The sequence below is a fragment of the Pleuronectes platessa genome, chromosome 21, assembly GCF_947347685.1.
Source record: "Pleuronectes platessa chromosome 21, fPlePla1.1, whole genome shotgun sequence".
In the NCBI taxonomy this organism is placed as follows: domain Eukaryota; kingdom Metazoa; phylum Chordata; class Actinopteri; order Pleuronectiformes; family Pleuronectidae; genus Pleuronectes; species Pleuronectes platessa.
The window spans coordinates 11,778,182-11,803,725 of record NC_070646.1 but is presented as its reverse complement, the minus strand read 5'-3'; the positions used below and the strand labels follow the sequence as shown (position 1 = coordinate 11,803,725).

The window sequence follows — 25,544 nt, the reverse complement described above, 5'->3', positions numbered from 1 at the left end:
CTGAAGCCATTATTTGTGACTGACACGACAGGTATTTTTTCACATCAAATTTCATCGTATTTTATCTACAAAATGGACGACGTGGAGCCATTTGAATTCAAATTTAGTTTGAATTTAATAGTATCACACCATAGACTACCACGCTGCTCTTTTATGACCTAGGTTCCCAGACAAATAGCTCCACTGGGCAGAGACTCCTGCTCTGAACTGGGAGGACAAAAGGTCGGCACATTATCAGGTTCTTTATGACAAACCACTGTGCTTGGGGACATGCATATGGCAAATTGGAAATGTAATTATCCAAACATTTCAAGGAGCCAGAGCCTTGATAAAGGCAGAGCTAATCTCATTGGCTGAGAATAGCATCGGTGGGCAGAGCTGCTGCACCACAGCTGTCGAGCTGATAAATTACATCCTGAACCGAAACCAGGAAATAACAATAATCAAAGAAATTTAAAAAATGTTAATGGTTTTACATTTGTGTGTGACATGGTATTTGTGAAGGCGATGTTCTTCACAATGAGCTGAGTCAAGGAGGTTATGTTTTTGCCCCGTACGTTTGTTGGTATATTGGTTGGTTTATTTGTTTGTCAGCAGGATTACACAAAAAGTGTTTGTAGTATAAGGATGGGACATGTTCCAAGAAGGGATCCATTCAATTTTGGCACTGATCTGGACAAAGGGGCGGAGCCAGGCCTTACTTTCACTTTCTTCGAAATCATAAGATCTTTGACATTTTAACCAATTTCCCTGTAAAATTGTGAAAAATGTCCACTGCGATATTCTAGAGCTCATGGTGGCATACAGTATGTTGTTTGTCCAGTCTAAAATAAAATAAAATACTCAATATAATATCACATACAACCTAAATACCAGCTAAATGTGAAATTTGTAGTTTTTTTTCCCATAGCCTTATGAGCTGGCCTCAAAACCAACTTTTTACGTTTTACCATCCTCTCTCTTAAAGCACAGTCAAATGTTTTATTTCTACAAGACATTGTGGAGACAGCAGACACATGAATTCAGCAGAAACATGTCTTGTCTCGTCCATTTAATTCATATGCACACAGGTACGCCATGGAAACTCCTTCAAAACTGGGCACACACTTTCACAAAAACAAACTGGCGTCCAGACTCAACACAATGTGAGCATTCATTTTACTCCACCTCCAGTTCCTCCAGCTTTTAAAGCAAGTTGTACCACCGGCTGTCACACCTACGTGAGGCCTTTACGTCCATATGTAGTTTCACACTGCACATCTCCAATGCTCCCAACAGCAGACGAGACTAACAACCTCCGGCCAACAGCAGCCCAGCGAGCCCTCAGACTTGGACGGCAGATCAAGGACAGAGATGAGAGCAAAGATTGTGTAATCTCGCCAGCAACTAATCATTATCCAGACATACGGATGAGAGTTGTGTGCTTGGAGGTATGCAGTGACTGAATATTATAACTCCCCGGAGCCTTTGTGTGTGTGCGTGTGCGTGTGTGTGTGTGTGCTCCAAATGGCACAGTAAGTATGGCCTGGCTGCATGTAGATGCCATCAGATTGCCTCTGATTGAGGCTGAAGTCATCCCTCTCCTCTTCTTGTGTTTCATGTCGGCTACATTAGTGACAGGAGAGTAATCAAAGCTGCCATTAATGCCCGGCCATTTCCTCTGCCCTTGTCATGCAGGCCCACGGGGCAGGGCCAGGCTAAAGTACAGAGTGGAGGGGGACTAAACCACCAAGCTAATGGATTTTCCTCATTTCCTGTGGCTTTGGACTTGAAAGAGAGTTGAACATTTTTTCCAAACATGCTGGTGAGGGTGAGAGTACTGATTTGTAAAGAGAGATAATTTGGAGACAAAAAAGTTGCTATCTTTTAATCAGAATAAGCCGGAGTTGGAAATGATTAACGCAGCAGATCGCGCCATCTCAGATCACGGCTGACTGGTTTTTAATGTGGCAGCCTGAGTTAAGAACCACAGAGGTTGTAATGTGTGGCTGCTAAATAATTAAATCTTCTCTCGACAGGTTTCCATCACGGATGGATGGTAAATGTACAGCACCACAGGTAAAACTCACTCCCCCCCTCGTTTTTTATCGCATCAAATTAATTACTAAAACCAAACGTACCCGCAAAAATAAACACTTGAACAAACATCCGTGTGTTAAGAACTGACAAATGACAACAACCTTTTTTTTTTTCAGCTTTTCAAATTTGGAGTTTGGCCCTTGTCCCATCTTCTAACATGGAGGAGGGGGACTTTCTGACCTTTACTGAAACCAGCCACTAGACGGCGATCAAGATGCTTTCGCTCTACTTTTGAGGAGCCATCATGTCATCCATCTTTACCTATAGTCTAGAGGTCTTCCTAAACTGTAGGTTCAGTCCCCATCCCCCATCCAGTGTGGTGGAAATGCATTAATATATAATATTAAGAGTAACAAAACTAAATCAAAAACTTTCCAGGGGACAACGTGTTTAAACCCACAACAGTAACGTCTTGTAGCCTCTTATCCTCACAGATATTTTGTTTTGTGTTACCTCTAAACCGAACCAGGCCCTGAGCATCTTTATGCCCTGCTAAGTTAATTGTATTCTGGCTGTAGCTAGAGATTTATGAGAGAGTTGGGGAAGAGTTGGGTGGCCCGGGTGTTGGGCACATGAGTTAGAACCACATAGGCGTAAATCCCCATGTGGTTCGACTCATGTACTTCCCCTCCCGTCTTTCCCGACATATCCTGTCTGTCTGCACTGTTCCGATATAGATATTCGTGTCTAGAGACCTGATGATTATATTTCCAAAATGAACAATTCCTGTTCACTAACCTGATTAGAGGAAGGATAATATGTCAAACAAGGGGGGATATTGAACTTAAAAAATGTCATTAGGACGAAAGAGCTTGTTCCCCCTCATATTCACCTGCAGCGCCTCGCCTCATTCACAATGTCTGACAATGACAACGGAGCGGAGCCGAATTAGACATGAGAAGATAAACCATTCATACATTTCGTATAACACCCCATTAAATCCAGTGGAAGTGTCCCATTCTGACAGGCGGCGCTTCACCCGTCCGCCCACTCTGTCGCTCTCTGTCTGTCTCTCTCTCTCTGCGTCACACGGCTCACTACAAAACACCCAAGGTGCATTTTTTGTCAATCCTGTGGCGGCTGTGCACAATTTCATTTAACTGGGCCTCAACTTGTGAGCCACTTTAAACGGCTCTAACTTCAAATTACCCTTCACCACTGCGCATTAAGCCTGTGTCTTGTCTCTGAGCATGGGCTGGGAACTATGAGAGCAATTAGCAATGTAACCCCCCCCCCCCCCCCCCCCCTAAATTCTTTCATGTCTGGATTGAAATTTATTGCTGAAACAATTAGTATAATTATGCTGTTTGCCGCCTGGCTTAGAAGGCAGTTGCATGCCACTGAGACAGGACCCAACTTGTGCGCTTCTGTGTGACTTCAGTCTAGACTCACATGTTGTTGCAAATGAAGAAACAGAGAGATTGTGCGTTTGGGATTTGGCAACGTGGTGACCGGCCAGCATGGATGATTCATGACACTCAAATCTCCACGGATTACAGTTCACGGCTCACGGCTAAAGTAATACACACGCGACAAAGAGGAGCAAAGGCGAGGAGTGTTACAAGCAGGTTTTTCAACTGGTGCTGCTGGAGGGAAACCAGTGAGTGGCAGCGGATGAGCACTCGCTCTAGAGCTGCTTTCACACATGCACTGAACTCCGGATATTCTCCTGTAATTATCCAGAGGGATCTGTATGTGAGAATGCACATGTCCGAGTCAGTTGCTCTGGACTTTCTCTGGAGTTTTTCTGCCCATGTGAGAAAACAGCAGGATAACGTCTGGAGAATTCACTGTGCGTGAGGGGGCGTGTGAATTACAGTTCTTACACATGACTGATGTAACTGAAAAAGAGAGAGAATACAAATATCTCTGAATGAAAAAGAGGTGTCACACACATAGATGCTGAAGATATCAAATTGGAAAGACACCGAGATTCAAGAGTTTTTGACAAACGTGTGGAAGGTAAAGGAGTTCATGTCTAAAAACTGCCAGTTTTAAAAGTCAGACCAGTAACTGATTCGAGTCAAACAAGTGGGTTAGAGGAGAGAGAGAGGGTAGAAGACAGAGAAAATACTAAAAACCGTGCGGTGGAAAGACCAAAAAGGAATCAGCACAGACACAAATCAAGTGATTTCAGGAGACTTTTATAAAAAGCAGCAGATGAGAGAAAGGGGAGGACAAACATCAAGGTCTGGTGAGCTGTGAGTGACAGCAGCCACGGCCTGTGGCGTCCTGAAATCCCAGGGCAGAGTCTGGCAAATTGGTGGGTGGGGTACATGGTGGCTGTTGATAAGCAGATAGAAAATAAGGCCGTGCGCCTATAAATACACTATAAATACACACATGGAAAAGCCTGTAGCCATGGGACCAGCAGGAGTGAGGTAAAGCTCCACACTGGAAACACAGTGAGAGAGAGGCTGATGGGTGGATAGCGGGAGAACGAGGGAAAGAGGAACAAACATTGAGGTAGCCAGGAACATTTAAAAGCAAAACATTCACCAGCACACGTGATCAGATATCAGTCACAGCATGAGTCACTCCTGTTACATAAGAGCAGTAAATGAAGGTAAAGGGTGTATCTTTCCCCTCCAACCTCAGAGGAGCCATCCTCTTTTTTTTTTATTGCACCACCATTATAACCTCACAAATATAGGTGGAGGCCAAATGGATGGACGCCGCTGGAAAGTACAATACAAAGCTGACCTTGTTAAGCTTTTATGTGGCCTGTCTGGGAGGCTTTATGAGCAGGGAAAAAACAAGTTTTGCGAGAAGAGGAACAATAAAGGACAGATTCAGATTTTCCAGGGATGTGAGGGAAGAAAGAAACTCACATGAGAGGAGCGGAGGGGAGGGGAGAGGAGAGGAGAGGAGAGGAGAGGAGAGGAGAGGAGAGGAGAGGAGAGGAAATTAGAGGAGAGGAGAGAAGAGGAGAGGAGAGGAGAGGACAGTGAGCCTGCATCTCTCGGCTGAATTCCTCATATCATATCGGGAGAAAATGAGAAGATGAGGGTCTTGTAAGGAGCGGGTGAGTGCTGCGCTCTCCTCTCGCTTTCTATTCTCACAAGACCAAGAGACTGAGATGTGTGGCTGGGGGTAAGACGGGGTGATGGTGAAAAGGAGTGACGGAGGGTATGAGAAAAGGGACAGAGGGAAACAGGAAATGGCCAACGGAGGGTCACAAAGGAGGTGAGCGAGGAAATCAAACAGAGGGGAGGAAGACGAAGAATGAGGGGGAGAAGAAAGGAGAGATAAAAGGTGCTGATATAAGGAGCGGAGGTGGGATACTTTATATGGGCTCATAGTCGCATATTTATCCTCCCAAAGATATGAGAGCGCTAATTAGCCTGTGAACATGGAAATTCTATTAGTGAGGGATCTATTCGCTATCAGCAAGGTCGGGAGGAGTAATTACACTGATCAAACGCCTGTTGCAGTGTACACACGGGCATGTAAGTAGTGTTTCAAGTAGGGCTGGGTGAAAAATTATAGCAAAAATTTCACATGAATGTCACATGAATCATTATTTTAGGTTTAAAGCCCGATTCTTGCCGGTGAAGGTTCTGGTTTTAAACTCTTCTTTAAGAGCTGAGAGTGAAAATAACATCAAAACATTCTACAAATCAATTATGTGTGTTACCTCCTCACAGTGCTCACACAATGCATGAGCAATAAATCGCATTATTGGGCCTTTTTTAAAATTGATATTGATAAAACATGATGTCGCGATTATAATTGACTTCGCTGTATTGCCAAGTCCTATAAGCTAGGGCTGGTAACTTCATTTGGATTGAATGTTTATTACAATCCCGCGAGGGGCCACATACACGCTTTTTTGTCCTTTGTCTATCGATGGCTGTCAGCATCAGAGACATGGAGTAAAATGTCTTTGCCAAGAAACTGCAAGTAAAGCGGGAGAAGGACGCGGCAGCGAACTGGCCATCGGGACACAAACTGTCACAAGTCGCTGTTTTCCATCAGGAGAACGAAGCAGCAAATCCAACTGTAACATTTCTGTGTCTCTTCTCCCCCCCCCCATGAAAAACTCGTGCAGATTTAATTAAGGAAGTTTTAAAAAAAAAGAGGAAAAGCATGGGGCGAAAAGAAGATCTGTGTAATATTTAATGTGTTTTTTATTCAGAAGTCTGTTGCACTCAACTGCAGCTCCTCCATTTCTGCTCTGCAGAATGAAGGGGGGGGGGGGTACATTGGCCGAGAGCTCAAACAAACTGCTTTTAATGTCTCCTTAAATGGTACGACAGATGTGAGAGCCCCTCTTCAGTCTGTCTGATAAATTATGAGGTGCACTCTCATATTCAGGGCGGTGCGTGCTGCATGTATAAGCGTGCCGCCGCGTGCTGGAGTTGTTCATGAGCGTGGGATTAGGGGAGGACGTGGGGGAACAGAGGTGTATCGCACTCGGGGCTACGACTTCAGCGGATCATTACCCTGAATGACGAGCCAGCCACGCCCCCCCCCCCCTGCTCTGGAGATAGCTCGTGCTTGGACAAGAACTGAGACTCCAAAGCTCATATTTGAATAAGCCGCTGGACAAACAGCCCAAATGCTTCCCGCTCCCCTCCCTCCCCGGCTCCCCCCCACCCGCCCCATGCTGACTTAACTGAGCACACAGGACAGCATCACAGTTGGTAGGGAAGTGCGCTCTCCCAGCACACTAATCCGTGCCATTCTGCCAAGCTGCTTTCTCCTCGCCGGGCCCGACAATGCTGAAGTCACTTCTCCTCCCTCTCTCTCTTTTTTATTTTTTGTGCAAACAACAACAAATCATAATCCCTCGTGAGCCCCACCGTATGGTCGTTTCTTTATCCTTTCTTTATCCACACTCCACTGACATTAATAATCTGTGGGGCTGGGGAGATGCTATGTGACGGCCAACACACACACACATAAAGAATTCCAATAATATTGGTGTCACTTTGTATTTTTGTTTGTTAAGCTGCAACTGGCTCTGATGTTGAACAAGTGTTTTGTAAGTTTATGTGACAATATCTTTGTAAAAATAATGAGGAAATCTATATTATACTGTGTTGTTCTAGATGATTAATTGCGCAACATTAAAGATGCACTACTCTATTTAGATTTTTTACTAATCATTTCATAAATAATGATTAGACAGGTGTCGCCTGCTGTTACAAACCCATAATTATTATCAAATATATTTGTCTCATGTGTTGGGGACCAAAAAAAGACGCTGCTAATTTCTCATTTTAAACCAAACTTAAAAGTAGTACAGTGATTAATGACGCATTCTTTTTAGCATAGGTCCCATCCACTAACGCCTACGTCCCATTGACTAACATGGATGAGGAGGGACCTATACTGCGGTCTGCCAGCAGGGGGTGCTCGAGAAGCTTCAGGCTTCACTTTTGGGCAGCTGTCATGTCGTCCATCATTATACAAAGCCTGCAGTTTACGGGGTTGTGGTGCTGCCCCCCAGTGGCCATACATCAGCGAAAAAACAACTTTAGTAAGTGTTTGTACACACGAAAAATATCTTACGAATAATGTTTCTTAGAACCGGCGACAATGTCAAACAAATGAGTGATTCACAATGAAATAACGTGTTTATATGACACTCTTGAGTATTCTATTTTGAGAACAAACACAGCATCACTGTGTTTGATGTCATTTCTGTCACGCTCCATAACAGTCGCTCTTTAAGTCAATTATAATCTGTTACCTAATGTTTTTTTGTTCCAGCAGTGAGTACATTTGCATTCCGTGCCAATAGAGCACATTAAAATGCTGCGATAAGAAATAGCCAACTCGGCCTGAGTACATTATTGTGCCACTTACGCAGCACAACCCCGGTGAAACAAATTACATGCTGTCGTCGTTTTAAAATGATGTTAATTTCGAAGACGACCGGTGCAGTGTTTGAGTGCAGAGCCTCACTCTGATGCAGCTCATCCAACCTTCTATCCATTCATGTGAGGCGGCAGTTCATGTTGAGACTTGGGCGTTATGGGAGGCTTTTTAATCTCCCCATCTGAGGCTGGTTGCATCAGTTATTTTGACTATCCTCCTTTTCCAGCGAAGAGGAAGACACTGGTCAGGCTCGGGGAGGGGGGGGGGGCGGGAGTTATGCAAACATTGAACTGTAAGAGCGGAGCTTTCTGCTTTAAACAAGCTTGTGAGGCGTTTTCGCCAGTGTGGAACAGATGCCGTTTAATCCGCATCTATACCATAACCAGAGTGCTGACAGCTGTGGTTCACACAACCTCTTTCCCTCCGTAACCCCAGTCGCCTCTCTGCTGTTTGCTAATTACATATCACAACATGCCCTCATAACGCCATGTTCCGGAATGCCTCCCTGAGCGGGCGGCCCTTCGGGGGGGAAGAGGGAGCCTAATTAGACCGAGTGTCCGTCTGTTGGAAAGGGAGAGGTGCAGGGTGAGTGGAAGAAATGAGATAAACGCTGTTAAAAAAAAAAACGCCCAGAGACCTCGCAGTGCTATAATTAAACCTGACAATCAGGAATGTTGGAGAGCGACGGGTGAACATGGTGTTTTACCCCCTGCTTCATTACAGTCTAATGATCCCCCCCCCCCCAAGGTGTTTTCCCTGACACTAACTGCAGCTTATAAAAGGGTTCACTTTCTGCCGTGGGGACAGTCGAGGAGAGAGCGGGAGCTTTAATGGTGAGTGAAGGTAAAGACAGAAAGAAAGGAGGAGGATCACAGTGGGAAATCTTCGGCTCCGCAGACCAGACTGAAGCCCCCCCGAACTATAAAAGCACTTGATACTTCAGTAAAACTAAAGCGACTGGATATGAGAATGCATATTTTCAGTAGCTTTTCCCATCCGGCCCCCGAGCAAAATGTCAGGAACATGTCAGCGAGAGCTCCTGATCGAATATGGCAGCGTGTTGATGAAGTTTCAAACAAACGACGGATGCAAAACTGGAGGAATAACAAATATTTCAAGATGAAAAAGCGGTGCCATACCAGAAGAAGACGCTGACAAGGATGTCAACTTCGAAACACAACAAGTCTTGACGAGGTTTTGGCGATAAAAGCTGTTGCCAGTCCTCTATAAAACAGAAAAACCTACAACAACAACAAATACATGATCTACCAAGCTGCCCACAAGGTTCGGGAAATGTCCCTGTCCCCGTGTCGGACCCAGACCCATCTCCTGCTGCGTGGTTCATATGTGTTTAGACTCAAATCGCTGTATATTTTCTGGAGTTCAGCTCCTGATCAATGAAAATAGCGGGACCTCTACCCCGAACCTGTTGGGAGCACTTTCCCCAAACTCAAGTTGTTTTGGCCTGAACTTTAAGACTCAAATAACCAAACCTAGACCAGTGAAAATGTTTCTTCAGAGAGAAGAGCATTGCTGTTTTTAAGATGTGAAAATGTAGGCCAGCTGCAGGGAGCAACCCAGAAAACACGAGGTTTGAATGGTACACGAAGACGGATGTTGACATCTGATAGCCGGCAGCTGTGCAAAAACAAAACAGCCGTCAGGGCTCTGTTATTTCCTCACATGCTCCTAAACTGGTATAAACAGCGCAGCAAGTAAATGAGTCCATGCTTTTTGGCCAAACGTTAAAGGGGATGCGGTTGGATTTATTTAGATTCACCCTGCTGCCAAAAATGTTCAACCTCGTAAGACGACAGGTTTCCTAAACACCGTCCAGCAATTGTGAGTCAGTGTGAATTTTGTTCACAAGACCTGGTTTGTTTGGGTTACGCATCTTGAGAGTGAATGAACGACAAATAAGAATGCAATGAAGTTGCCAAAGGAAAGGAGAGCGCACGGTGTGATAACACAGAGAAAGGTGTGGAAAGCTTCATGTACTTCCCCTAATGCTCCTTTTTGGCCTCGTGAATATTTTGCATTGTAAAGCAGCTGGTGATTCCACTTAACTGGAGTGTGTGATAATAAACACGTGACACCGGCCCGCTCTCCCTTTGTTCATTGATGCTCAGAAGACATAAAAGGCTCGTTTCCAGTTATGAAACACCCTCTGCGCCTCTTCTCTCCTCTCCTCCTCGGCAGCCCCGATGATTCAATGTCTGCGGTGATTGTCTGATCATCTGTCGAGGTGCACTGTGTCCGGGGCAGGGACTACAGCGTGCCTCTGACTGACGGCTCCTTCGAGGCACAGAGACAAGATGACAGATGGTATCAAAGCCCACGTTCCCAAAGAAACACGGAGCTGGATCAGGTTTTTTCTGAAATGTTGACGGGCGAGTAATTAAGCTTCTCTTTTATTATTTCTGAGAAACACTGAAGGAGTCCATCCACGATGAGCTGCAGTTGTGACGACCCGGGAACGACTTGCCTCTGAGACTGCAGAGAAATCGCGGCACATGCACGCACATCTGAACTGCACGCATGTGTGTGCAAGTGTGTGTGCAGCTCTGGCATTCGCTCGGGCGCATACACACAAGCGTCCACACACACACACACACACACACACACACAGATGGCAGAGGAATTTAGCCGAGGCTTTGATATGCAGATTGGATGCTGGCTCTGTCATTTCTGCTGGCTGCAACACTATGTTATCGCTCCTCCAACACAACATTAGAGCTGATAACATTTACCTGAAGGGGGCAGATGACTGATAATATCGCCAAGACGTTTTCGGCTCCTGGAGAGGCCTGAGCGAGCGCGCTGTATGGAATTTACCACAACAGTATCATACGCACGGGCACATGAGCACAAACACACACACACACGCACAGAGATACAAATACACATAGATCATCATGCAATAACCCCAAATATCACCACTTTCTGTCTCCTAGGCAACTGCAGTATGAATGCCGTGACAGTTTGGAGTGGCGCATGTTGAAAGTCGTGAGAGAGGTTTGCTCACACACTCGCACACACGTGCACGCAGATCTCACTCGCAGCGACAGCAGTGCAGCGCGAGGAAGTCCTGAGATGAATGGATGCTGATGTGGACTTTTTTTTTTTTTTTAAGTCTCAAGGAAATAGAAAGGAGAGAAGTTGATGCCGGCATCTTACAGACGTGTCAAACTTAATGATTATGCTAATCAACTACACTGATTAAAAATGGCAGCGAGCGTCAGAATACATTCCCGAGGAAAACATCACTGGCTTACTAATATCTCCATCCTACATAAATCATGATGGCTGATTACTGGGGATGGCAGAACGCCAACAATACATTCACAGATTATTACAGTGAGCTACTTCCTTCTGTGGAGCTTTTTTTTCTTCTTTCCTATTCCCACTGGACTAGATTAGTTGCATAAGCTTCTGTCACTAGGTGCTCATAGCATGTTTTCCTATAGCATAGCGGGCCATAGGTCTGCACCGCTTGCTGTCCATTACCACGAAAACTTCAGTCCCATATTAAGAGATTATAATCAGGGTGAGTCGGCTTAGCCTTTATTTTCAATTACTAAATATTCCATCTGCGTTAAAAAAAAACACACACACAGGAAGCTAACAGGAGATATGTGTGTCCTGTAAGATCATGGATTGAGAGAATTATGTTTTTCATCTATAATGTGTTTTGTTATGTAGCGATGTAACAGCCCATCAGCAATTATCTGAATTAGCCTCTGGGGGCAATGGGCAATATTTTGGGGCTTAGTGGATATCTGGGAAAAGTCTTGAGTTCGCCACACACTGTTTACATTCAGACTAATTTCTATTATCAGAGTTTTAGGTCCAGATGATATGTTTGGCTAATTTCTATAAACAACTATCTGCATATGAAGTTCCACCATTCTCTCCACATGGATTGTTTACTTGTAGACAACCAAAGCTTGCTCGGACGTGATTGGTCGAACTAGTAACGCAAACCAGGAACCCCTTGTCCCCCGCCTCCTGAGTCTGCGTATTCACATGTACAATCTGTTTATGGAAATACAATGACCATTGATGTGAACTAGCAGAGCAATACAAATGCAAACCTGATTTATCAATAATCTGACTCTGTCTTTTCATAGGAGCTGTATAAACCAGGTTCAGGGCCTCAGCTTTTTTGGTAGCAGACAACCTTTTACAATATAGATCATCTAAAGAGAATCAAAATGAGCAGGTTTAACAATTTTCCATTATGTAAGTCGTGCCCAATGGAAATCTGTCTCCTTCCCCGACACTTCCCTGACACGGCTGTCATTTCAGCATGCCCTAGCAACAGTGCTCTGCAAGTGCCCCCCTCTCTTCCTTTCACCTATTTATCCAGCAATGAATAAAGGTGTTCTTAGCTTGGTATCCAGCCTCAGTCAGAAGTGATGATAGTATTATATGACGGAGGTTCGGTAGCATGTGGGTGGATTTCACCACTTTTGAGTCGTCTTTTTTTAAAACCTTCATCTCTCTGTACATGCCGGGAACAGCCAGGCCAGCACACAGTGTATTGGGTGAAAACTGTGCAGATGTGCTCTACATGATCCTGGTGCACCAGCAGTGTGTCACAGTCTCTGCAGGGAAGACAGTAAGGGGGTCAGATTACCAGGCCTGAGGGCTCCATTTGATTATATGTATCACCCTGCTGCACACGGAAATATATGTTCAGCTATTGCAAAATCTCTTCTTTACTACGTGTGATGACTGACGTGTGTGTGCGTGCACGTACCCGCCGCACACGTGCACTTCTGTGAGCAGTTCCTTTAAACGGAGCACTTGAACACTAAATATGCCGTAAACACTTTAATTTCTGCGTCGGCACAAACTGTAGGGCAGACAATAATACCCCGGTGAAACAATTATAGCGCGGGGGAAACAGCCAGACCATTAAGCAGAGAGCTACGCTGCTAAATCACACGTCTCGCAGTGGCTGTAATTTTAGATTAATTATTCAACTGGTTCCTCCACCGAGCCAGAGCCAGGTGGCGGCGCAGAGAAGAACCGAACAGAGACCTGTCCTGAGGTCAGTAAAAGCTTTTTTGTACAAGCGATTATAATATTCTGCTATTATTCAAAGTTCTTGAGTCTAAGAAGCTGTGTTGTATTATGCAGTCGACGTAAACACGCCTTCTGATTAAGAGAAACTGGACTGTGATGGTTGGAGGATTGCTGAGAGTTGACTTTAATAGTTAATTTGTGCACATAGGGGTTGTAGTGTGAGCAGGTATAAAAAAAAAAACAGCTTATATTAGATGCAAACTTTCCTTGAATAAAAAGCATGTAATCCATGCAAATGCATTTACTGTGGATTTCCCTGATGTGCTACCTACTTTAATGCCGCAAGCGTGTACAGTATAGATTGTAATAACTATACGTACTGCATATGTCCACGTGATTGTGTTTCAACGCTTTATGCCACGGTTCACTGCGGCCGCTGATGTGTGTGTTGCATTATTTCCAGGTACGTGGGCCGGCAGCGTGAGGGTTAACGTGGCGCCGCGGCCCTCGGCTCCTGCCACTGTGCTGCTGTGAACGTCCTGTATTTTCCAAACAGAGACACACTCATCATCTGTGCTCTGAAGGACTTGTCCTGAGGCGGTTCATCCCTTTATTTTCTGACTCAAAGTCGCAGCACAGGCACAGAAGACCTTGTGAGTGCAACATCACACAGTAAACAAGCACACATGCAGACAAGAATATACATATAAAGAACGGTTAGAGGTTAGTATTTTTGACGTCCATTTTGCCTGGCAACATACAGGAACAAGGGCTGGATTGTCCTTGTCTCATCAGTCTCCCCAGTGTTTACTGTTTGTCTTGTTCAAAGGCAAATTTAGACAGGATAATCAGGCTTTTTGTTAAGACATGCCCACCCTGGCTCCACACAAAGCTCCCTCAATCTTATTCTTTCACCTCCCACAGCTGAGGCCGCTTAATGAAACAGCATCAACACTCACACGCAGCCAATTTCCCCACTCATATTTCACATTTAATACAGACATTTTCTCCAGGCTGTTGTTTGTGCTCCCGTCAATATGTTATTGACACAAACGATGTGACATCATGGGCCTCCCGTCTCTTGCCTCCCCGATGTGTCAATCAAAAATTACTCAGGGACCCGACGCGCCACCGATATGGATCGCTCGGAGGGGAGGGGCGGCGGAAAGAGCAGATATCTAATTTGCGACAGCGCTCCCATGTGACTGAGCCGAGAGTCGTCGGATTGACAAGCGATACAATTAAGCCGAGGCAAGAAGAAACGGAAGACCATCATTATATCAATCATCGCGCCTTCCTTCGTCGATCAACGGCGCTCGTCAGCTAATGGGCTTTGTGAGCTCGGAGACTAATTTCACTGCAAAACGTTGCAATCATGCTTCTCCAGCTCAGAGCCATAACGGCAGGAAGAGACAAGGACGGACGGGAAAATAAAAGATTGTTTTCACAGCCAAGACACTCAGGTTCAAACTGCTCCGAAAGTACCACACTACAGCTGGGACTCAAACCTACCGTTCAGCAGCTCTATATCTGCAGGTGATATTGTAACAGAGGTCCCTAGTTGTCCTTAAGTTTTTATATGTGCACCTCTTTATTTGCACTAAAAGGAACATGGACCTTTCTGACAGCAATAGGTGCACTACATATATATACTGTATATATGACAGTATTTGAACTTGAGGGTAAGCTTTTGAAGGTACAAAATGTCTTGCTGCTGGAGTGGTCCTCCCAGAGGGACTGTACCTTTTCAAAGGGAAACGCTTTCTTTCTTCAGGGCTACAGAGCCCGGCTATGGGCTACCACTCCGCCTTGTAGTGCTTCCATTTTAATTGGTGATGGCCACAGTTGTGACCCCTGTTTTTTGCTACATGGCATCCAGTTAGCCAATAGGAGTTCAAACTGAGGGGGGACTTTCAGCGTGTTCAATCGAAAGATCAAACATTGGGCACTGGCAGTAATGTTAAGCTTCATTAGCAGCACGCTAGGCTTTCGAGTTTCACCTTTCAGGCAACACTGGATTCTGCCTTATCTCTATCTCATACATAACCAGACAGGGTCAACTAGGGGTTACTGCTCGGCTCACACTGAACAGCATTTACTAGAACAACCAGTAAGTATCAAGAGTATTCTTGACTAGTTATTCCTGTTTTATGCCTCAGAGTCGGCAAGAGCTGTGGCTGGAAGTACCACGCTTTTTAGTTGCCTGTCCATACGTCCATTTGTCCCATTCTCTTAAGGTAATATCTTAATGTTTGGCACTTGGCCTGACAGATGAACTGATTCGATTTTGGTGGTCCAAGGTCAAGCTCCCTGTGACCCTATTTGGCTGTGACTTAGGGAATTTTACTTCCTTTTAAGGCTTCAATACAGATATAATATGAGTTTGGACAGACATGGATTCAAACTGCGACTTGACTGATAAAGTGAGACCTACATGCAAAGTAGTTAGTTTTTAAAGAGATAATCTATCTTCTGCCTGATAATATCCAAATGCATGCAGATGACGTGGTCATTTCCTTACACGCTGATTCAGAATAGAAAGCCACATCTTCACAAGCTGAGCCCCTGTACCTTGACCTCCACAGGCATATATTTGAAGACCATGTTTTTAGCACACACCCACATGTTTAGAAAATGCCCCAAAATTTGACAGTGCAAAGCGTTTGTTTATGGGAATAAAAGAATAAATTATGGAAATGCTGAAATTCATTCCCGGCCATAAGCATAACAGGATGCAGAGGATGACGAAGATGATAATTGTGCTTAGTCATCAAACTGGGTATTATTCAGGATATAAAATGTTTTTCAACTGTCTGCTTATGCAACACAGGGCTGGGACTCAACTGGGATTTTTGGATCCATCCCATTAAGTCTCTCTGATCTCACCAGGACTGTAGTTTTCACAAATGTTGCCCAACAGGCCTTGAGTTAGATTAGACCAGTTAAGACTGGGTTTATTCCACGTCTGGAAAAGTGAACCGCAGACAGCATTTGAATGGGCTGATTCATCTATGTTTCATCATAGTGGACAGGTATTGTGAGCCATTTTGTGGTGTCTCAATAGAGCAGGTGCTGATTAAATCTCCTACACATCATGCTAAGGTGTGTGAGGCTTTACAGACACATAAAGAGGAACCATCACTAAACAACATCACTGACTGTAGTAGCAGAGTATCACTCTCTCTTCTTCTCTCTCTCTCTCTCTCTCTCTCTGAGAGGTATAGAGGAAAAGAAAGAAGAGAGAATACCTGAAGAATTGATAGGGCAAGCCTGTTAATGGATTTCTTCATCTGTGCTGTTCAGTAAAGACCTTGCACAAGAGAAAAACAAACGGACCGAGTTGCAGAGAGCGCGGTTGAATGATGGAGAATACTATGAGCGTTAAAGAGACGGCGGGGCCGATAACCAGATAGAGTGGAGGAGCGAGAGTCCAGGTTTCCACAGATATGGAAGGTTGGAGGGTCGATGGCTACCCAGACGCCGCGTGCATGCCTCCCTGCCCGCCTCCCCCTCGCTGCCTGATTGCCTGGCACACATTTGCGTTAGGAGTTGAGAGGAGCCGAGCAGAAGAGCACAGCCGGAGAAGCCTTTGATCTCTCAGCCTGTGTCTCTTTGATGCACCATGCAGAAACACACCAGCAGATTTGGCAGAGAGTGGATGATGTTGGGTGTTAAGTGTGTGTGTGTCTGTGTGTGTGTGTGTGTGTGTGTGTGTGTGTGTGTGTGTGTGTGTGTGTGTGTGTGTGTGTGTGTGTGTGTGTGTGTGTACGTGCGTGGGTGCATGCGTACAGGTGTTTGCATGTGTGTGTGATCTCTGCAATGATGTATATAGCTGGAATGACAATGAATGTGCAAATCTGTCAAGACCTTGATTAGAGTCCAATTTAGCACACACACAAACTCTCTCACACACACACACACAAACACACACACACAGACACGAACACCCACACACACACGCCAAACACACCACACACGCATGCCAGCATGACTTGCCCTATTTTGTTAAAGTCAAGTGCATTCAAGCAACAGGGAATGAAAAAGCCCCCCCACCCGCTCTTGCTGTTTTTTTGGGATTATCAAACATCACGGCGGCTCTGACAACCCCAACTGTCAAGCAACAGATTTACATCCAAACCCATCACCCCGTGCTTTTCTCCGAAAATGTCATTTCACATTTCCGTCTGGGTTCAAATTCGAGGCAGCGCACCGAGATAATCTGTGGGATTTCCACTCTGTGCGTGTATTGACAACACTCTCTGCCTGAGTCTCCTCGTCTCTCTCTCTCTTCCTTCCCCTCGCCGTCTCCTCCGGTCCTCGGCCCCTCACCTCTCCTTCCTCCTCCCTCACGCACTGCAAACCTCTCCTCTTTCCGGTCTTTACCCCTCCTCTCACCTCGTTCTCATCTCTCCTCTTCCTCGGCCTGTCAGCATGATTTCAGGCTTGTTGCGTCTGGCCTGACTTAGTGTGGTACAGTTGAAGCGGTAATTACACCAGTCTCTAAATAGCCTCTCCTCCGACTGAAAACCTTACTACCTATCATCCACAGGCTTAACCCTGCTCCCCATGCCTGCACGCAGGGGCCAGACAACAGCCTGCGTAGAAAACCATTAACCCACAATTAAATCACAATCACCATAACAAAGGACGGGTGACATTTAAATCCACCAATCGAGAAGGGATTAGAAGCAAAGAGCACTTCTCTCGGGATGTCTTATCTTCTAAAATATGACAGCGTGGATAAAGAACGAGTGAATTAATCAAATATTTCACAGTATCTACCGGGGTATTTTTTACCACTGGGGAGACTTATCTCCTCTACCAGTTAAGTCAATGTGTATTACAAGGGGTGCAGGGGTAGAACAGGAACATGTTGTTTTCACCTCTTTATGTGAGACATCGATGATATGCGTCAGTTCACAGGTTGGATGTTCTTATATCACAGTTATAAACAGGGTTCATACACATTTTGACCAATGCATTTCCATGACTTTTCAATAACTTTAAACCAAATATCCATGACCGAACATTTTGTGAAATCTCGGTGTATACGCGGAAAAGTGACTAATTGTACAATTCAAACTAACAATGAAAATTCCAAGGAATAAAGTATACCTTAAATGACACAAACCCAAGTATGCCTACTTATATTTTGAGCGTATTTCTTTAAAAGCATATGAATTATTTAAAACTCAGCATAACGACATGAAAATAGGAATATAACAAATTTCCATGACTTTTCCAAAACTTTTGGGAGATTATTTTTTTCCATGACTTTTCCAGGCCTGGAAAAACACATTTAAAAATTCCATGACTTTTCCAGGTTTTCCATGACCGTACGAACCCTGTATAAAGAGCTAGATGCCTGTAGCAAAACAATTGGAGTGCGTTTGTGTTCAGAGCATCACAGGCTGTAGGACCAGTCCACTTCGTAAGCAACCCAAATCAGGTTCTGACTTACAAGGCGGTGACATTTCGCTGACAAGAAGTTTTAACATCAAAACACTGAAAATTGATCAGATAAATCAGTCATAAAAGGAAAGTCACTGTAGCCCGAGGGCCCGGCGACCTCCAACGTGGCGACTGAAGGATGTGATGTGTCACCTGAAAGCCCCGCGAGGTGAAAAGCCTGGTTAACGTTTTGGCTCTGACACAGCAGAACGCTGTCGGGCCGTCGGTCTGATATCATGATTGTGCTGAAATGAAAGCAATTTGATATATGGCCAGAGAGGAGAATGAAGAAAGGAGATTGATGTTGTGAGGAGAATGAGTAGTTGGAGGGAAGCGAGCAAGAAGTCAGTCCAAGGCTGCATGGTTGGAGTTTTATGCTGAAATGGCACTCAAGGTTTAACGCGATGCAAAAGAGATTGCCTTTTTGTCAAAGAGGGTGAACCCGACGCAGGCCAGCCTGCCTGGTGGAGCAGGCAAGAAGTGAGGGCAGTTTAACCCGAGGAAAACGCTGCTCCAGGAAACTTTCATTTAACACATGTGAAGCAGAAAATGCATTTTTGCTGAAGAGCAAAATAACTTACTTCATAGGTTTGAACAGAGCCTGGCCGTAGTTCTGGAAGGTCATGATGAGCTTCAGCTGAGTGCCTCCAGACTTCATCGCTGCCGGAGTCAAACAGATAAGACTGCTATTAACAATATATACAATGCATTTACTGTTAGGGCAAAACTTCACATAGCTCACTGTTGAAAGAAAGAAATGAGCCGTGCTAATGTAACCCAACAGTGACTGATGAAAACGGACCCACTGGAGATGAGTTTTAGTTTCACAAAGGTTTGGACGCTAGGTATTACCTAGGAGCTGGTTAACAATCATACGACATTTTATCTCCGTAATTAAAAAGCAGTTACTGAATTCGATCAATAAATTAATAAATAAAAGAAGCAGCTGTCTTCCCTTTTTTCTAAAAGAGATTCTTTTGCCCGCTCAAGTTTAGAGTTCAGTTAATCTGGAACTGGAGCTCTGTCCAACTCAAAAGAATCTAATGCAACTTCAGTTAACAACAAATTAACAAGATACACAGAAATTACACGGAAATGAATAGCTATAAAATATCAGAAAACATCAAAAATGAAACAAATTCTCAAAACCCAATGTGAATGTGTTCTGAAGTTGTGTGTTGATTTTAACCAGCAAGCCGAGACGGGCCACCGATTTCTCCCAGTGCTGCTACTGGTCAGTCGGACTGTATGTCAATATGTTTGTGTGTGAGAGCGAGTGAGCAACACAGAGCAATGCACACAGCTCAAAATGAATCACGGCTCAAAATGCAAGGTTAGTGTAAAAAAAAGCATAATTTTGAAAGAGTAGCAGGGCAATTATAGGTTGTGTATTCATAGTATTTACAATGCGCACGCAGGGTATGCATCAACAACTTAATGATTAAACATTAGTGTGGCTCCATCTATTTCTATAAAATACCCATTGAGCTGGAATCAAAGCAGAGCAAACCCGGTGAGCCTGCTAACACTAATCTGCTCACAGGCTTCCATAGTTTCGTTGAATGAGATATTGACTGACACTGACATGTCAAGGCACACCTGATGCCTAGACAATCGATTTCCCCGTTGCCCGGCTAAGTGAAGCGCACTGTTGTGCATGTGAGCTTGTGCGTGTGTGCGTAGATGTGTGTTTGTCCATATGTCCGTGTTTGTGTGTGCTCGCAGTCTGAAAAGAGCGAGCACTGATGTCACAGTGTTTGTTCGACGGGAAGGGAAACAGAGAGGGTGAAGGACAGCCAGTGCTCGACCGCCGCTCTCTGTTCCTCCGCTGTTTACTCCCTCTGTTTGAATTCTCTGGGGCGCCGATGTCTCTCTCTCTCTCGCTCTCTTTCGCTGTCTGTCTTTTTGTGTTTCAACTCATCCCTCTGTCCTTCATGTCCCTTTTTGAACATGCTAATGCCGTCTAGAGGCTCTCCTAGGACCGGGCTCTGGACCGGGGCGAGGACCCCACAGAGCTCAAACAATCTGCGCCTGTTATTTCTTCAACTGATCGATGGGAAAACGGCGTGTCGGTGGCCTTTTGCCAAAGAACAACCCTTTCGATCAATTCTCTCATTTATTTCTACATATGGGAATCATGAGGACAAGCCAAATGTTTACAGGGAGAAAATGACAAGCGGAAGGATCGATGTCCGCCTGCCCTCACCTGCTGTGTTCGCAGGGAGGTTGAACGACGTTTCAGATAAAGGGTCATTTCAATTTACTCGATAGGAACTCAGTCATGTGGAGCGGCAGTTCAAAGATCATGAAAATTTATGTTTCCTGTTAACCTCCACTCGCAGGAAGCAAAACATTTGTTAAAATCATACGTATTATCATATCTGATTCCGCGGCTGCTGCACGCTATGTCTCCACCGATGAACATTGGTCATAGGAGGTTACAGTACAGAATACATCCAAGCAGTCCTATCCTTAAGTTTAGATAATAACTGACTGCTGTTGGCTTTTATTGGTATTCTGCCCCAGGCCTGTGTTAAGGCTCTGTAATTACTGAGCCACCATGTATTTAGCTGGCTAGAGACGCTGCAAACTCGTTCCTCTACCCAGCGAGGCCGACAGACGAGGGAGCAGATCTGGGAAAAACAGAGACGCTCTTGAGCAGAAAGGACAGAAAAAGAAAGGGAGAAAGTCTTTGTGGAGTGACCAAGGCCGCGCAGGTAGTTCTGCAAACAGTTAATCCTGCCGGGCCGATAAGTATTTAATCTTTGCTACAGGCCAGTAACGGTTTTGTCATTGGCAGATAAATCTGAAATCTGCAATCACTTTTTCACAGTGAGTGCCAGATGCGAGACCTTGAGTCGACAAGCACTCTTGGAATGTGGGAGCTGGACGGAGCCAAAAGGGAAGACAATCTCCCCAGAGAGAAAAAATAAAGCAGGAATAGATTCCATATAACCGCCCCGGGGTGGATTATTGCTGTTGTCAGGTTTCCACCTGCACTCGCAGCTAAGGCTTTGTGGCATTTTCGGTCGGAAGCTAGATTTGCTGTGCGCTTGTCGATTCAAATAAAAGTCCCAGAATTTGATGTGAATCAAACCCCAATGTACAGTAGCTGTGTGACTTGCATTGAGAACCAGGTGTTATCTACAGCTTGATGCATTCTGCTGCGGCACCTCGTATTCCTGCAGACTCGGGCAGCAGGAGTGTGCAGGCGGATCAGAGTCAGCGCTGTCGTACCATAGCCTGCAGCTGACTTCAGTCTTCATGCATTCTTGCGTGTTGTGGTTAGGCGAGTGTTTATGTATCATCTGTGTCTGTGGCAGCGAGGAACACACTTGTCCATCACTCAGCAGGCTTCCCTGTCCCTCGTAAAACTCTGTTCCTGCATGTCAGGTGCAAATATTCCTCTTTGGCTCGCTCTTGAACTGACGCTCAGCGCTGCCAGATTGGACTGTTCTCCACCGACCAGGGCTGCGTCTTATTTGAATGAGCAGGCAAAGTTTTCAGCCTCCTTCTCCTCTCTATAGGTATCACGATTGAGGCTAATAGGGCACTTAGTTAAATAGCTTCAATTCCTTTTTACATAGTTATTCGATTACAAAGTCTTTGCTTTGGAACAGAAACCTTTTAAAAGTCTTAGCCCTGCTCTCGCAGACGATGGACATTTTACATTTCAGATACTATTTTATTCCTGTAACCGTGGTTTGGGTTTCGTCTATTCAGCCTCATACTGTAACATGGAGGATATGAAGGACCAAATGCCTTTTTTAGCCCCACAGAACAAACCCTAATAAAGTCTGTTTATTGATGTCTAAATACAGATATTTGTGACCCACTTTCTTTTCTATAGAAATATTTGAAATTTTCTTACTCTGAGATCTGATTTGGCAACCTGGCATCAAGTCAAATCTGGCAACTTTGCTGACGCCCCTTTCTCGTACTTTGACCTCTCTTCTGTGGCCCGGGTTCAATCCATGAGCAATACTAACATCTGCGTGCGTCTGCAGGCAAGTGATCTGTCCCAGTGTCATTGTAAAGCATCTAAGATCATCTTTAAAGCTCAACACTCCTTGGGGCTAACTTTGATTTGAGTGTGACCAAAAGACGTGTGTAAGTTTGACCCTCCATCTGTGCACCCAAACCCTCCTGTCGGCTGCTGCTGCCATTGAGTCCCCCCATCTGTTGTTTTTAGCTTCTGCTCGTGACTCACCCACACTGGTGATCCTCTGGGTGACCAGGTCCTTCAGGAGGGCATCGATCACCGGGTTGTGTCTGGAGTACAGCTCGTATCGATTAATCCCAATGTGGAAGCGGAGCCAGTTAGGGTAGGACTCTGCTGTCAGCTCCCCTGTGGGGCTGAACTCGTCTACGTTGCCTTCAGTATTCCTGGATGAGAACAGAGGGGTGAGAGAAGAAAGAATGAGAGTGGGGGGGAGAGAAAAAGAAAGAGAGGATTTTCAGGTTTTTGTGTAAAGAGTGACAGGTGTTGTGCAACAGCACATGAGCACAGACTAATGTGATTGTGCAGAGCTGTAAGCCCCTTCATGTGATGTTTGGCTTTTTTAGACAAATTATAAAATGTTTAATCAGGGGTGAGAGGCTGGCCGGGAAAGGCTTCATGTTTTTACCATGCCTGGTCCTCTGCTGCTTTGGGGTCAAATCGGATGTCCGTGTTGACGTTGAACAGCGTGTCCTCGTCTGTCAGAGGTGGCAGGGCTCGTTTATATAAGGGGTGCTCATAGAGAGCCAGCAACCTTGAACCCTTCACCGGCATGTTCTTGGCCCCCGCGGCGTCCTGGATGAACTGTCTCTTCCTGTCACCGCGCAGCCCGTGGAGCTCCAGCCGCCGGAGAGCCTGCGTCTTGTCGCCCGTCACCGGGCTCCTCTCCAGGGAGTGGGAGGACACGTTGGAGCTGGGCTCGTTGCTGAAGTCCTGGAGGATCCGCAGGGTGTGCTTGTTGGGCCAGCCCTGCTGCTTCCCCCAGCTCTGGGGCTCCTCGCTCGGCGTGTGGGAGCAGGAGCAGCCGCCGTTGCCGTGCCTCTCCAGCTTCGGCAGCAGGTCTATCATGATGTGCATGGAGCAGGCGATGAGGAACACCATGAGGATCAGAACCCGGAATTTGCGCAGGAGGATCATCTTCATGGTCTCCCGCTTGAGCAGATGGGAGTATTTACTGCAAATGATCAACACGCAGATGAACAGACTGACTACATCGCTGATGATGTTGATTAGACTGGACGCCAATCGGATGAAATACACATTGAACACGTAGGAGCCATCGTCACTTGCCGTCTTGAGTGAAGGATTCAGTGTTCAGCCTACGGATCTTCAACATCAGAGTTCCGCTCAGTGCGCGCGCGTGTCCGGGCGAGAAGCGCAAAAATCAGCCGCAAGTGTCCAGGTGGAGCAGGTCGAGTGGGTTCACACCAGCGCTGGATTGGCGCAAAACCACATTCTTTGCGCACAGCCGCTCCCGTCGACCCCCGGATAGTGTGCAGAACAAGTGAGTACGGTCCGAAACCAGCTGAGGAAATGGATCCATTAAACGCGTGTGTCCGGGAGGTCCGACTGCGCGCAGAGGTCTCACCGTCCAGTCTCGATCCCGAGAGGGGGAGCGCGGCGGAAGCAGCAGCAGCAGCAGCAGCGCACCAGCTGGGACGTGGGATAGAAATGTACTGGGAGTGCAGCTCTTCGCAATAAACAGTTTTTTAGGGAAAGTCCCCGCAAAAGTAGCCGACGTGTGCGCTCTCATCCAACTCGGCGGTCCTCGGCGGGATGCGTAATTCTGTCACATCTGGCCGCAGCGGATCACCCGACGCGAGCACCAAGCGGAATAAGAAGGCGCACATCGGGTATAACAGGAGACAGGAATCCTCCCCGCGGGGCCAGGCAGCCTCCAGGAGTGCAGCGGTGTGAGAGAACAGCACCCCTTGTAGCATGTGTGGATCTGGGTGGGTGTGTTAAATACGACGGCGCAGTCGGGACTAGATCCTGCCTTTGCGCAGCGTCACCGTGCGCACATTGGCTGAGGGGGGGAGAGAGAGAGGGAGAGAGACACCGCGACCGTGCGAAGCGTATAACCGCTCGTCTGTGCTCATCCCGGACTGAAATCCTCCCCTGCACATCCCGGCAGCGCAAGAAGAGGGCGTCTTTTCACCGGCCAACCTCTCTCTCAGTCTGGCTCACACGCAGCAGCATCAACGCCGTGTGATGTTGTTTTCCCTTCATCTGCTGGAATCCCTTCTGAAACGTCTCCGCCGAGACGACAGACGATCCATCGACGATACATTAGACAGGCCTATAAGAGCTCTCATCAGTCTGAGGATCCAGTTCCATCCTGCGCTGCTGCCACTCAGCAGCAATTACATCTTCGATAATGTTTAAAGGGGCTGCATGAAATGAAAAACCACAAAGCGCCTCTCAGCACCGAGCTCTTCGTGGAGCAGGGAAATCAGCTGACCTTTCATGCTGCTCTCCAGCTGACCCCTAACCCATGTGAAGCTCGTGCAGCACACAGATTACCATGAAAGCCAAACACGGCCTTCTCCAACATGCAGCCAGGGGAGGAAGGCTTCTTTTTGACGGCTAATTGGCACAGCATCATGCCTGCAGCCACGCATCTTAGATAGGCAGCAGATACAGGGAATATACTTCTCATGTTTCACGGCATATGGGATATGCATGAGTGATTGTCATCCTGTCTGTGATTACAGTGGGGGCAGTTTCCAGTCACCGCTGGTGGAGATGCACAAATGAGCACAAGGAACAGGACATATCAGGTGTTTTTATACCTGCTGCTTGGATCACGTGGTATCAAATGCTGGGTTACATGCTGTCTTCACAGTGAGACGTGTCTTCCAGGCCATCTTGTCCTATCTTTGGACATTGACTGAAGTTTTATGGGAGCTTTATATTTGCATAAACAAGTCGAAAGTCTGGTCACTGCGATACAGCCGGATACATAGGATCTAGAAATCCCCAGTACACATTCAATGCTCATAACATTTTTTAAATTTCCTCTCATTACTACAGATTGTAGTCCTATACTACCTACTAATAGGGCATTTAAAACATAGGTAAAACTTCAAAAGCTAGCGTACTCAGAAAAATAATATATGATCATCACACATTATTGTAGTCATTAGAAGTATTGTTC

At 45.8% G+C, this 25,544-nt stretch overlaps 1 protein-coding gene across 1 annotated transcript in view; it reads right to left on the bottom strand.

The window, feature by feature from the left end:
- The window catches only part of fam20cb (FAM20C golgi associated secretory pathway kinase b), a 50,377-nt gene extending 26,050 nt beyond the window's left edge, over nt 1-24,327 (bottom strand). Inside the window, exons 1-3 of the mRNA XM_053413898.1 lie at nt 23,016-24,327; nt 22,598-22,773; nt 18,969-19,047 (exon numbers count right to left, since the gene is read on the bottom strand). Coding sequence (XP_053269873.1) covers nt 18,969-19,047; nt 22,598-22,773; nt 23,016-23,530 — 770 coding nt within the window. The 5' untranslated portion in view covers nt 23,531-24,327. The remainder of the gene's footprint in view (nt 1-18,968; nt 19,048-22,597; nt 22,774-23,015) is intronic.
- Nucleotides 24,328-25,544: the final 1,217 nt, after the last annotated feature.